The sequence below is a fragment of the Pseudoliparis swirei genome, chromosome 5 (genome assembly GCF_029220125.1).
Source record: "Pseudoliparis swirei isolate HS2019 ecotype Mariana Trench chromosome 5, NWPU_hadal_v1, whole genome shotgun sequence".
NCBI classification, from domain to species: Eukaryota; Metazoa; Chordata; class Actinopteri; order Perciformes; family Liparidae; genus Pseudoliparis; species Pseudoliparis swirei.
Genome location: NC_079392.1, coordinates 16,748,874 through 16,761,895, shown reverse-complemented (window position 1 = coordinate 16,761,895; position 13,022 = coordinate 16,748,874). Strand labels below are relative to the sequence as shown.

The 13,022-nt window shown below is 40.9% G+C and overlaps 1 protein-coding gene across 4 annotated transcripts in view; it reads left to right on the top strand.

Annotated features, from left to right (window-relative positions):
* Positions 1-13,022, top strand: part of nfic (nuclear factor I/C) — a 94,918-nt gene that overhangs the window by 64,863 nt on the left and 17,033 nt on the right. Inside the window, exon 12 of one of the 4 annotated variants that reach the window (XM_056414826.1) lies at positions 2,380-2,468. The exons of the other annotated variants lie outside the window; for them this stretch is intronic. Coding sequence (XP_056270801.1) covers positions 2,380-2,468 — 89 coding nt within the window. The remainder of the gene's footprint in view (positions 1-2,379; positions 2,469-13,022) is intronic. 4 annotated transcript variants of the gene reach the window in all.

Below are 13,022 nucleotides of genomic sequence, written 5' to 3'. Positions count from 1 at the left end.
CCACCTGCCCATCAGGAGTAACTAACATTGACACACATTCACACACACCGTAGACACAGCTATGGGAGCAATTTTTGGGGTTAAGTGTCTTGCCCAAGGGCACATCGACATGGGCTAGTGGAGTTGGCGATCAAACTGACGATTCTCTGATTGAATGGACGACCCTGCTTCCCACTGAGCCACATTCGCCTTGTGGTGAAGATAGTGTTACAGGAGGTGAAAGTGAAGAGGAGGGGGTGGAGGTGAAGATAGTATTACAGGAAGTGAAGGTGAAGAAGGGCTTAGAGAAGGTGGAGGTGAAGATATTGTTTCAGGAGGTGAAGAGGAGGAGGTGGAGGTGAATATCATGTTACAGGAAGTGAAGGTGAAGAAGGGCTTAGAGAAGATGGAGGTGAAGATAGTGTTACAGGAGGTGAAGGTGAAGAGGTGGTTAGAGGAGGTGGAGGTGAAGCTATTGTTAGATGAAGTGAAGGTGAAGAAGGGGTTAAAGGAGGTGGAGCTGCAGAGGGGGTTAGAATAAGTGGCGGTGAAGATAGTGGTACAAGAGGTGGTGGTGAAGAGGGGGTTAGTGGAGGTGAAGGTGAAGCTACTGTTACAGGAGGTGAAGAAGGGGTTAGAGGAGGTGGAGGTGAAGCTAGTGTTACAGGATGTGAAGGTGAAGAGAAGGAAGTTGAAGTGAAGATAGTGTTATAGGAAGTGAAGATGAAGAAGGGGTTAGAGAAGGTGGATAAGTGGGGGTAAAGCTATTGGTTAGTAACACCCTCTGCATCTACACCTCCTCTAAAACCTTCTTCAACTCCGCTTCCTCTAACAATCTACTATCCTCCTCGAAACCCCTTTTCATCTCCACCTCCACCTTCATCTTCTGTAACATTAGCTTCACCTCCACCTCCTCTAACCCCCTCTTCACCTTCACCTCCTGTAACACTATCTTCACCTCCACCTTCTCTAACCCCTTCTTCATCTTCACTTCCTATAACACTATCTTCACTTCAACTTCCTTCTCTTCACCTTCACATCCTGTAACACTAGCTTCACCTCCACCTCCTCTAACCCCTTCTTCACCTCCTGTAACAGTAGCTTCACCTTCACCTCCACTATTGGTATAAGAGGTGGAGGTGAAGAGGGGGTTAGTGAAGGTGAAGGGGTGTTTGAGGAGGTGGAGGTGAAGAGGGTGTTAGAGGAGATGGAGGTGAAGATAGTGTTTGAAGCAGTGGAGGTCAAGAGGTTGTCAGAGGAGGTGGTAGTGGTGAAGAGTGGGCTAATTGAAGAAGTGAATGTGGTCTGGTGTTAATACTCAGGTAAAATGTGATGCCTGCTCAAAAGACTTTGATTCCTAACGGATCTCACAGAATGAAAGTTAATAACACCAACCGCACACAACATACTTTCCACGTACATTTTCTATACAAACTTTAAACACTGATAAATCCAACTGTGGGCATGCCTCTTCCAGTAATGTCCATGATGCTTCTTGAACTGCCTCGGGAACAGCAGTGGACACAGGCACCCTTCCCCAGAGTCTATCCATTCAAGGTCCAATCCATTCAGTAGCTGTTCTGGAGCTTTGGATTGTAGTTTTTGTAGATGAGTGAAGTGCTTGTGGGACAGGAAATCATAAAATCATTGATTTTCTAGCAGGTTATGTGAACATGAGAAACAGTTTTTACGCTGAGGGATGATCCACATCCCTGCCTGGTTCACCTACAGGGTTCAGCGAGTCAAGAAGCTTTCTAGGTTTTTGCTTTGCTGAATGCATTGTAATCCTTTTTTTCTATAACCTGTATTATTAAAGTACTGGTTGTCCTGCCTCATCAAAAGTGGTGGTTGCTGCTGTGTTTGTTCTTGCTGTCCTTAGTGGTATGTGATACTTGATCGCTGTCCAAAGCGCATCCGGAATCAGCAAACGAGCCAGGGATCCAGAACTCATCCCCAAAGCAGACAAAAGAGAAAACACATGATGTGCTATTCTGCTAGGTTCCTGCAGTATAAGTAGGTTAATGTTACAAACATTGAGCCAGTTCCACAATCTGGAATACCTCTCAGGTCAGGTCTAAACATATCAGCTCGATGGAGTTTGACTTCCTGCCTGCTATAGACAGACAAAAAGACAGAGAGGAGCAAGGCAGTAGCTGTCCTACATCAGATCTGCTGCCTCTGTTGATGTTTGATGTCCCTTGGCAGAAAACAAAACAACCATTGAGTGACTTATTTGTCAGCAATTAGGGTTGGCCCGTTGTATTCTTTTCACTGTTGTAGCTCCTTATTAAAATGGACAGATTTAGTTTGAAGTAGGCTACTGCCTCTTGCAATTTAACAAGCAATATAGCAGTATGAGAGACAGCATGAGACTGATTTTGTTAACACAAACACCCTCAGCATACTCGGCCCCTGGGACACCCCCTGCCAATCGCACTTCCTTCGTTGGAGTCACCCCTCGAGACCCAGGTGGACTCTACCAAGCCCAGGTTAGTATGATTCGTTTGACAATGTTAAGCTAAATTTAGCAGATAAGTTGATTAACTTGTAATCTTCAGATAATAAATATTACATTACAGTTCATTTAGATGACGGTTTTATCCAAAGCGACTTACAATAAGTGCATTCAACCATGAGTACAAATTCAGAACAAAAAGAATCAAAAAAGTAGCATTTCTTCAAGAAAGCTAAACTTCAAAATACTATAAGTAAGTGCCATTAAAGTGCCACTGAAGTGATCATTTGTATTTATTCAAGGTAGTCGGAAAAGTTGAGTTTTTAGTTTCCGGCGGAAGATGTAGAGACTTTCTGCTGTCCTGATGTCAGCGGGGAGCTCATTCCACCACTGAGCCAGGACACCAAACAGTCTTGATTTTGTTGAGTAATTGAACGAATTGACGGAGTTACAAGTCGATTGGTAGATGCAGAACAGAGTGAACGTGCTGGGGTTTAAGGTTTAACCATGTCCTGTTTGTAGACGGGACCCGATCGCGGCACTGTACGCAATAACCAATGTTTTGAAGCGGATGTGGGCAGCCACTGGTAGCCAGTGAAGAGAGCTGAGGAGCGGAGTAGTGTGGGTAAATATGCTGGATGAGCTGCAGAGGTCGGATGGCCTTAGCAGGTAGACCTGCCAGGAGGGAGTTACAGTAGTCTAGACTACCTGTGTTTCAGATTGAGGAAACAAGAGGATCAGTTGGGTGTCATCAGCGTAGCTATGGTAGGAAACGCCATGCGAGCAAATGACAGAGCAGTGAGAATTAGTGAACAGAGGGAAGAGGAGGGGACCCAGGATGGAGCTTTGAGGGACCCCAGTAGTAAGAGGGCAAGGTTACATCCTCTCCAAGTTACCCAGTAAGTGTGGTCATTGTGGTAGGATGAGAAAAAGGAGAGTGCAGTGCCTGTGATACCCAGGCCCTGCAGGGAGGTATAAGGATCTTGTGGTTCACTGTGTCAAATGCTGCAGATAGGTCTAGAAGAATAAGTACAGATGAGAGAGGCTGCTTTAGCAGTGTGAAGTTGCTCAGAGACAGCAAATTACAAATTTGCCTCAAAGGGCTTTACATTCTGTACACATATGACTCCTAGGTCTTTATCCTCTGAGTCTTCGTACAACGAGTATCCACTGATGCTAAATCTGATGGTTAAAGACTCTACCTGGACTTCCGATTTAGCGTATGGCAGAGTAGGCAGTTCGTCGAAAGGGCTCTGTCACTATTTTACATTTATTTGGCATTTGTTTCATAATTACCAGTCTGAAATTTGAAGAACCAGCTTCTAAAATGTATTTATGCTCCTGTATATACACACTGTAATCAGTTCAGCATGGTCAAACCCAACGGAGTTCCATAGGAGGAAAAAAAACGAAAGCGAGAGGAAGCAAACACATGATGGTGGCCTAGCATCAGACCTAGCTAGCTGCGACACCACACATGGCGACAGCAACAACCCAGCGCTATCCCTCGCTGACATTCATAAACTACTTGCCGGTATGGAGGGGCGAATAATCAACACTCTGAGAGCACACATTTTAGCTAGCACTATTGCCAGACACAATCAGACTGTAGTGCCCCTGTTACCTGTTTAACGAGAGGCACTACAGGCTGCTCATTGCCAAAGGTTCCGACGCGTCTTTAGTAAGTTGCAGAGTCCCGCTTATTTGTCCAGTTTTATTTAGGATCTTCTGCATCACGTTCAGATGGTATTTACATTAAGACGTGGCTCACATTAAGACGATCAAAAAACAGTTTGCTATCGCCTATTTGCAACACCTGGCCTCCCACTTCGCCTCATTAAATAGGGACAAACAACAAATTAAAGCACCCTTGCCCCACCTAGTGGTGGGAGGTCCAAAGTAAAAAAATACATGAAAAAATTGCTCCAACACAGACTATTCAAGCCATTGAGACGTCAATCAACGACTTTCCGGGGTGAATAACTACACTGGAGACCGCGGTCGACAGCTTCGTGCAGGAGAATGAGCTACTGAAGTTTAAGGTTGACAAGCTCATTACAGTAACGCGTTACAAAGTAACGCGTTACTGTAATTCCACTACATTTAGCGGTAACGAGCATGTAACGAAGTATTTTTTTAAATCAATTAACGCAGTTACAACTAGAATGGGCACTCGGTAGAGCACATACCTTCGCATATCACAAGATTGGGCATTGAATTATGAACATTTTGGCATTAGTTGCATGCCAATTGGACAAAAATGTATCGTGCTATGGTAAAAAAAGAGTTTGACCTTTCCATGACCTTGACCTTTGACCCGATTGATCCCAAAATCTAATCAAATGGTCCCCGGATAATAACCAATCATCCCACCAAATTTCATGTGATTCAAGAACATTTTGACCTGTTCATGACCTTTGACCTTGACCTTTGACCCGATCGATCCCAAAATCTAGTCAACTGGTCCCGGATAATAAACAATCATCCCACCAAATTTCATGCGATTCGGTTCAATACTTTTTGAGTTCTGCGAAAGATTTTGACCTGTTCATGACCTTTGACCCGATCGATCCCAAAATCTAATCAACTGGTCCCGGATAATAAACAATCATCCCACCAAATTTCATGCGATTCGGTTAAATACTTTTGAGTTCTGCAGAAGATTTTGACCTGTTCATGACCTTTGACCCGATCGATCCCAAAATCTAATCAACTGGTCCCCGGATAATAAACAATCATCCCACCAAATTTCATGCGATTCGGTTCAATACTTTTGAGATTTGCGAATAACACGCATACAAATAAATAAATAAACTAGAATGGGCACTCGGTAGAGCGCATACCTTCGCATATCACAAGATTGGGCATTGAATTATGAACATTTTGGCATTAGTTGCATGCCAATTGGACAAAAATGTATCGTGCTATGGTAAAAAAGAGTTTGACCTTTCCATGACCTTGACCTTTGACCCGATTGATCCCAAAATCTAATCAAATGGTCCCCGGATAATAACCAATCATCCCACCAAATTTCATGTGATTCAAGAACATTTTGACCTGTTCATGACCTTTGACCTTGACCTTTGACCCGATCGATCCCAAAATCGTCAACTGGTCCCCGGATAATAAACAATCATCCCACCAAATTTCATGCGATTCGGTTCAATACTTTTTGAGTTCTGCGAAAGATTTTGACCTGTTCATGACCTTTGACCCGATCGATCCCAAAATCTAATCAACTGGTCCCCGGATAATAAACAATCATCCCACCAAATTTCATGCGATTCGGTTAAATACTTTTTGAGTTCTGCGAAAGATTTTGACCTGTTCATGACCTTTGACCCGATCGATCCCAAAATCTAATCAACTGGTCCCCGGATAATAAACAATCATCCCACCAAATTTCATGCGATTCGGTTCAATACTTTTTGAGATTTGCGAATAACACGCATACAAATAAATAAATAAACTAGAATGGGCACTCGGTAGAGCGCATACCTTTGCATATCACAAGATTGGGCATTGAATTATGAACATTTTGGCATTAGTTGCATGCCAATTGGACAAAAATGTATCGTGCTATGGTAAAAAAAGAGTTTGACCTTTCCATGACCTTGACCTTTGACCCGATTGATCCCAAAATCTAATCAAATGGTCCCCGGATAATAACCAATCATCCCACCAAATTTCATGTGATTCAAGAACATTTTGACCTGTTCATGACCTTTGACCTTGACCTTTGACCCGATCGATCCCAAAATCTAGTCAACTGGTCCCGGATAATAAACAATCATCCCACCAAATTTCATGCGATTCGGTTCAATACTTTTTGAGTTCTGCGAAAGATTTTGACCTGTTCATGACCTTTGACCCGATCGATCCCAAAATCTAATCAACTGGTCCCCGGATAATAAACAATCATCCCACCAAATTTCATGCGATTCGGTTAAATACATTTTGAGTTCTGGGAAAGATTTTGACCTGTTCATGACCTTTGACCCGATCGATCCCAAAATCTAATCAACTGGTCCCCGGATAATAAACAATCATCCCACCAAATTTCATGCGATTCGGTTCAATACTTTTTGAGATTTGCGAATAACACGCATACAAATAAATAAATAAACTAGAATGGGCACTCGGTAGAGCGCATACCTTCGCATATCACAAGATTGGGCATTGAATTATGAACATTTTGGCATTAGTTGCATGCCAATTGGACAAAATGTATCGTGCTATGGTAAAAAAAGAGTTTGACCTTTCCATGACCTTGACCTTTGACCCGATTGATCCCAAAATCTAATCAAATGGTCCCCGGATAATAACCAATCATCCCACCAAATTTCATGCGATTCAAGAACATTTTGACCTGTTCATGACCTTTGACCTTGACCTTTGACCCGATCGATCCCAAAATCTAGTCAACTGGTCCCCGGATGATAAACAATCATCCCACCAAATTTCATGCGATTCGGTTCAATACTTTTTGAGTTCTGCGAAAGATTTTGACCTGTTGATGACCTTTGACCTTTGACCCGATCGATCCCAAAATCTAATCAACTGGTCCCCGGATAATAAACAATCATCCCACCAAATTTCATGCGATTCGGTTCAATACTTTTTGAGTTCTGTGAAAGATTTTGACCTGTTCATGACCTTTGACCTTTGACCCGATCGATCCCAAAATCTAATCAACTGGTCCCCGGATAATAAACAATCATCCCACCAAATTTCATGTGATTCGGTTCAATACTTTTTGAGTTTTGCGAATAACACGCATACAAATAAATAAATAAATACACGGCGATCAAAACATAACCTTCCGGCATTTTCAATGCGAAGGTAATAAATAAATACACGGCGATCAAAACATAACCTTCCGGCATTTTCAATGCGAAGGTAATTACTGAAATTTAAATGAGTTCGTTACTCGCGTTACTCTCTTTTGTGAAAAATGAACACTTGCAGACAAGAAGACAAGATAGGCCTACTTTAGCTCAGGCCCGGGGTGGGTAATCGGGAGAATCGGGAGAGTTCCCGGTGGGCCGCTTCACTTCTGGGCCGGTCGAGAATTTTATTTGTTGACATTTGTCACGTTAGTCCATCTTCTCTTAAAGTGGGCTACACACGTTCCGCATTCTGACACCGCAGCCTCTGCATGGGTTGTACAATGCGAGGAAGTTCACCCCTCCCAAATAGAGTTGGTTCGGTCCTTAGCCGTCTTTTCCAAAAAGTTTTCTCAGCTACGGATAGCTGGGCCGGCCCGACCGCAACGATACGCGTCAGGGAGGATGGACGGGAGGAAGAGGGCAGGAGGGGCTGAAAAAGCCAGGTTGAAAAAAAGAAAGGCATTGGAGGAGGATGCTGCCAAATGTGCCAAGCTTACAGATTTATTTTCAAGAGGACACACACAAGTGGCAACTGGTAAAGAGAGACAAAGGCCTAATGATTAGCAACATAACTATTCGGCTAACGTTGTAGCCTTAATTAATATCATTGTAGCGTTGTCAACCTATTCCCAAGCAAAATATTAAATTGAATTAAAATATTAGCCTTTTTATATCACCCAAAATATGGCGATCCATAGACTTTGCAAATATTATGCAAATATTGATATATAATATTGATATTGATATTGATATTGAATAGGCTCTCAGATCAAAAGTTTGAGAAGCTTCTCCTCTTGAGGTACAATAACTGGTTTGAGAGCTAGCAATGTTGTGGCTACTGGTCAGAGGTGAGAGATGAGACTTGTTAGCCCATTTTAACGTTTGTTGAGAATCTCATCTCTTATCTATATTTAGCTTTGCCTTATGAGGCATGTTTGTTCAAACATTTTGTTAACCTTTTGTTAAATCACATATTCAATTATATGCAGCACCTCAAGGCACCTTTGTTTTCTCTTTTAATTAGTGTTAATACTGTAGGCCAATCACTTTTATTTCATTGGGCCTAATGTAAAAAAAAACACTGTTAAATAACTGAGACAGTTATTTTGTATTAAGTTAAGTATTAAAAGGGACTTTTGTACTACTGCTTGATTTGAAGGCCTGTTGCCCTGTTGATTGCAATAAATAGGTCTAAAAAATATGTTTATTGTGTTTGACTGTTCAGTACTGTTCATTACATGAAAAAAAGCAGACATAAAAGTAACTTAAAAGTTACTTTCCCTAGTAACTGATTACTTTTGATATACAGTAACTGGTAAAGTAATTAGATTACCTTTACAATAAGTAACTAGTATCTGTAACTAATTACTAATTTTCAGTAACTTGCCCAACACTGATCATGTGTCTCTACGTGAAGTGTAGACCACGTCATGTAAATTAAATGTAAAAAAAAAAAAAGTGATGAAAGAAAAGCTGACTTGGCCTGGAATCAAACACAGGTCTCTGGGTGTCCAGGCAAACACGTTCCTAGGTGGCGCTTTGACTCCGTGAACATATTCACGCATCACATGTCTCTATGTGAAGTGAAAACCACGTCATGTAAATTAAATGTTAAAAGAAAGGTGATGAAAAAGAGTTTCCCTTGATGGATTCAAAGACGGGTCTCTTGCACACTAGGCAAACACTTATCTTCTTGAGCTAGTGACAGATTCGATCGCTGACGGCAGTAGGGGGTAACATTATTGTGGAAGTGAATACATTATGGTCATTTTATTTTTTAAATAGGTGTTCCTATGACAATTGTTTGTTTCTTCAATTATCTTTTTTTATTTTATATAGTTCAGTGACGCAGCTATTTATTTTCTCCACTTGGGTTCACCTTGTATGTCAAAATTCATGGTTTTGATAAGAATTGTGAACATTTAGATTCTATGTATTCCTGTCTTCCGCACAATAGTTCAATATTCCGAAGGAAAGTGGATCTACAAAGAGAAAATACCCCAAAACTGAAGTATTATTTGTATTAAATACTATTTTACTTGCCTAAATATAATGCAATATGGTCTGAAACTTGTCATTTTGTTTTTTTAGTAGATGTTCCTATGACAAATGTGTTTGTTTTTTCATGTTAATGCAAGCCTTGACTGGCATCATGCATAATTATTTTTGGAATGATTGGATGAGTTTAAGCAATACTTTTTAACATAAAGAAATCACAGAAAGTGGGCAATTATTGGCAGTGGCAAAACGTCATGTTTTGCAGTGTTCATTGTAGAAAGATCGACGGGATTCGGTCAGGTTTTGTGGGAGAAACCCATATATATATATATATATATATAGGCAAAAAATTGCCAATTCAAGCGGAAAAAAACTGCGAAAAACGTCCATAACTGCTAACTTTGGCAAATTATTGTAGCGCCCCCTTATTGTTCAAATTGCACAACACTTGCTGTGTATGTTCCAGGACACATTTTGCACATATGCTGTAAGTTTGGAGTGTTTACTCCCAATAGTGTTGAGGCTATGCGCATTGAAAAACAAGACAGGCCCCTAAAATGTTCATTGGGCCATAGATACTTAACCCTTGTGTTGCCTTCGGGTCATTTTGACCCGATTCAATATTTAACCCTCCTGTCGCCTTCGGGTCAATTTGACCCGATTCAATGTTTAATGTCAGTGTTCTTTCGGGAGTCAACAAACAAACATAAAGTACCTCACACTTAAACTTGGAAAACAATATTAATTCTAATAATTTTCTGGAGATTTTAATAGCTGGGGTCATATTGACCTCAAGGGTAAAATATCTTAGTAAATATAAAGGTAACAGGAGGGTTAAACATTGAATCGGGTCATATTGACCCGAAGGCGACAGGAGGGTGAAACATTGAATCGGGTCAAATTGACCCGAAGGCAACACAAGGGTTAACATGAGATATTAAAAAAAGATGATAAATACCATAGCTTCAATCATGATCTACAGAAGGTTTTGGTATGAATCAGACCCAGCGTGTAGGAGAACTCCTAATATGCGGTCAAAGTGGATAAATAAAAAGCGTAATAATAAAAATCCGAGCAATTTCAATAGGGTCCACTCGGACTGACTTCGTCTGTTGCTCGGACCCTAATAAGAATCTAAGCAATTTCAATAGGGTCCTCTCGGACTGACTTCGTCAGTCATTCGGACCCTAATAATAATAACCCTAAAAATTTCAATAGGGTACTCTCGGACTGACTTTGTCAGTCGCTCGGACCCTAGCCCATCTAGATGTGTCCTTGGGCAAAATATTGTAAGTCAACGTGTTTATCTTAAGCTGTCATATGAAATGTCATATGGCCCATAGTCACACTCCAAAGCTCTGGGAACATCCATGCCTATCAATAATTCCACTTCTGCATCTATCGCATGCAAGTAGATGTGTTTGCAAGGAAACCATTTATTTGCATATTGTCACATCACGGGCTGTCCCCATCACCGGCTAGGGTGGGGCAGTGCAAGGGAGAAGTAAAAACAGGCAAAAGTGGGAGGTTTAAAAATGACGGGGAATGTTTATTCATCAAACAAATCAAAAAAAGTCCGTCCATCAACAAAAAGCGTCCCGGGGGAGAAAAAGGTTGACCCCCACCCGGTTTTTTTGGTTTCTGCTCGAAATGACATTCCCAAACTAAAAAGGGTGTAGCTCTGCAACCACACAAGCTATTTGAATAATGTTGGTGTTATAATAAAGGCAACACATGTGAGCTTTTGATCAGATGTGTAAAAATCAGTATATTTGTTACTGGTTAAGAGTAAATAAAGAGGAAACACAGCAAAAATAGAAATGTCAGGTTCGCCCCAAAAAAAAAAGCACTTTCAGGATGAATATCTCCTGGATACACAAAGGCCTAAAAATCACCCAGATAATAACACCACTTGTGAACAGACTCTCTGCAAAGTATGACTTAGTAAAAGTGAAGCATAAAGCAGCTAGAGAGTTTTTTAGAAAGAGAATTTAGGCGAGATCTTCAAAATGTGCATTTGGGCACATTTGGGCACCATCTGTGCCATTTGAATTTTCTCATGTACCAAACCATTTATTTTACTTGTATATTACTCCTAGTGTTCAATACATCCAAATACAGCAGTCTTTGGCTTTATAATAATTTAAAAAAGATATTATAAAAAAATAAAAAGATTATAATAATTATAGATGTTTTTCGAATCAAGACAATGACACAAATGAAGTGACCAAATGGAACAGATTTAATTATAGAAAACTGTTATTAGTCAAACAAACTTTAAAAACACAGTAAAAACACAAACTGTAAAAACACAGTAAAACACTAGAAAATATTTACACTCTTCTCGAAGGGGAGGTGGATACTGATCCGTTGATGCACTCTAGTATCACCTTGTCCAAATGCTGCTTGAAGAGGGGGGGACATAGTCCTCATCCTCAGAACTGTAAACCCAACAGTGAAAGAAAAATTAATATATGCATTCAGTGGTCTGGTTATGCAATTGTAATACATGTACACATAAAAGCAATAACCTTGGTAACAAAATAATATATGTATTCAGTGGTCTGGTTATGCAATTGTAATACGTGTAAACAGAAAAGCAATAACCGTGGTAAAAATAAATACTGCTGGGGACCCGACCGTCATCACTGACGTCATGCCATTGGTGAATCTAACTGGCTGCTGCTACTCGAGTAGGGCCGGAAGCGGAAGTAAATTAGATGTAGTCAGTCGGTGAAATTCACTGAGCTGTGTGAGCTACGGGTGATTTTATGAACCCAGAGGGCGTTAGATGTTACGATGTTTGTGTGATGTCCCCAACTCGTATAACGCAGAACTAGGAGTTAGTTCTTCCGTGGTGGATGGCGGATTTTCCCATAGTAAAGCCACGGAGATAAGCCCTGTCCCCTCTAATGGCGAAAATAACAACACATTTCATATCAAGCGAGTAAACTTATGTGAGTGCGAACGTAGGATGAATCAGATTTATATCCTAAACTAAATATATATACAATCGATAAATATAAAATGTATAAGACAATGCATACCATGTCGGTGATGAAGAAACGTCGTCACTGTCATGTCGGCAACCGATCAAATCATCATCATCTGAGGATGATGGTTCAGAAATATCCACTTGAATATCATCGTCCTTGTCCAACATTTCCAGGACTTCAGCCACATTATAAAATGTCTTGTTGTGTCCTTCCATGGTAACAACACGGTAACAACACGGTGACAAAACGGCAGTAATACAAAGTGGTGTGGTGCGCTCTGCGTCCTGGTGCGTAATGGCGATTTCCTTCTCCTTTGTTTCTTACTAGTACGCATGGAATTATCTCAGCGGGGGATGGGCCGATTGAAGAGCGCGACACATCATTGGACTCGTTAGAGCCTATAGAATCGATTGGTACTAAAAAATAGAAGGTTGACAGCACTGTGAGCCAATAGGATACAGAACGGTGTCATCCTTTTTGAAAAGTCAAATCTGATATGCTGATTGTGACTTCCTTAGAACTTACTTTCACGGCCCCTTCTATTGCCGGGGAAGATTTTAATGACATACTGGATAGTAGGAGAAGATATATCAGTGGGGGTTTGCCGCCAGAATTCTTTTCTCTTCTTCTAATCAGCAGCGGTAAGCAACATTTGCTGAGTGTAAAGCGAGAAAGCGATTCATGTGGCTGTGTTCTTTGGGTCAC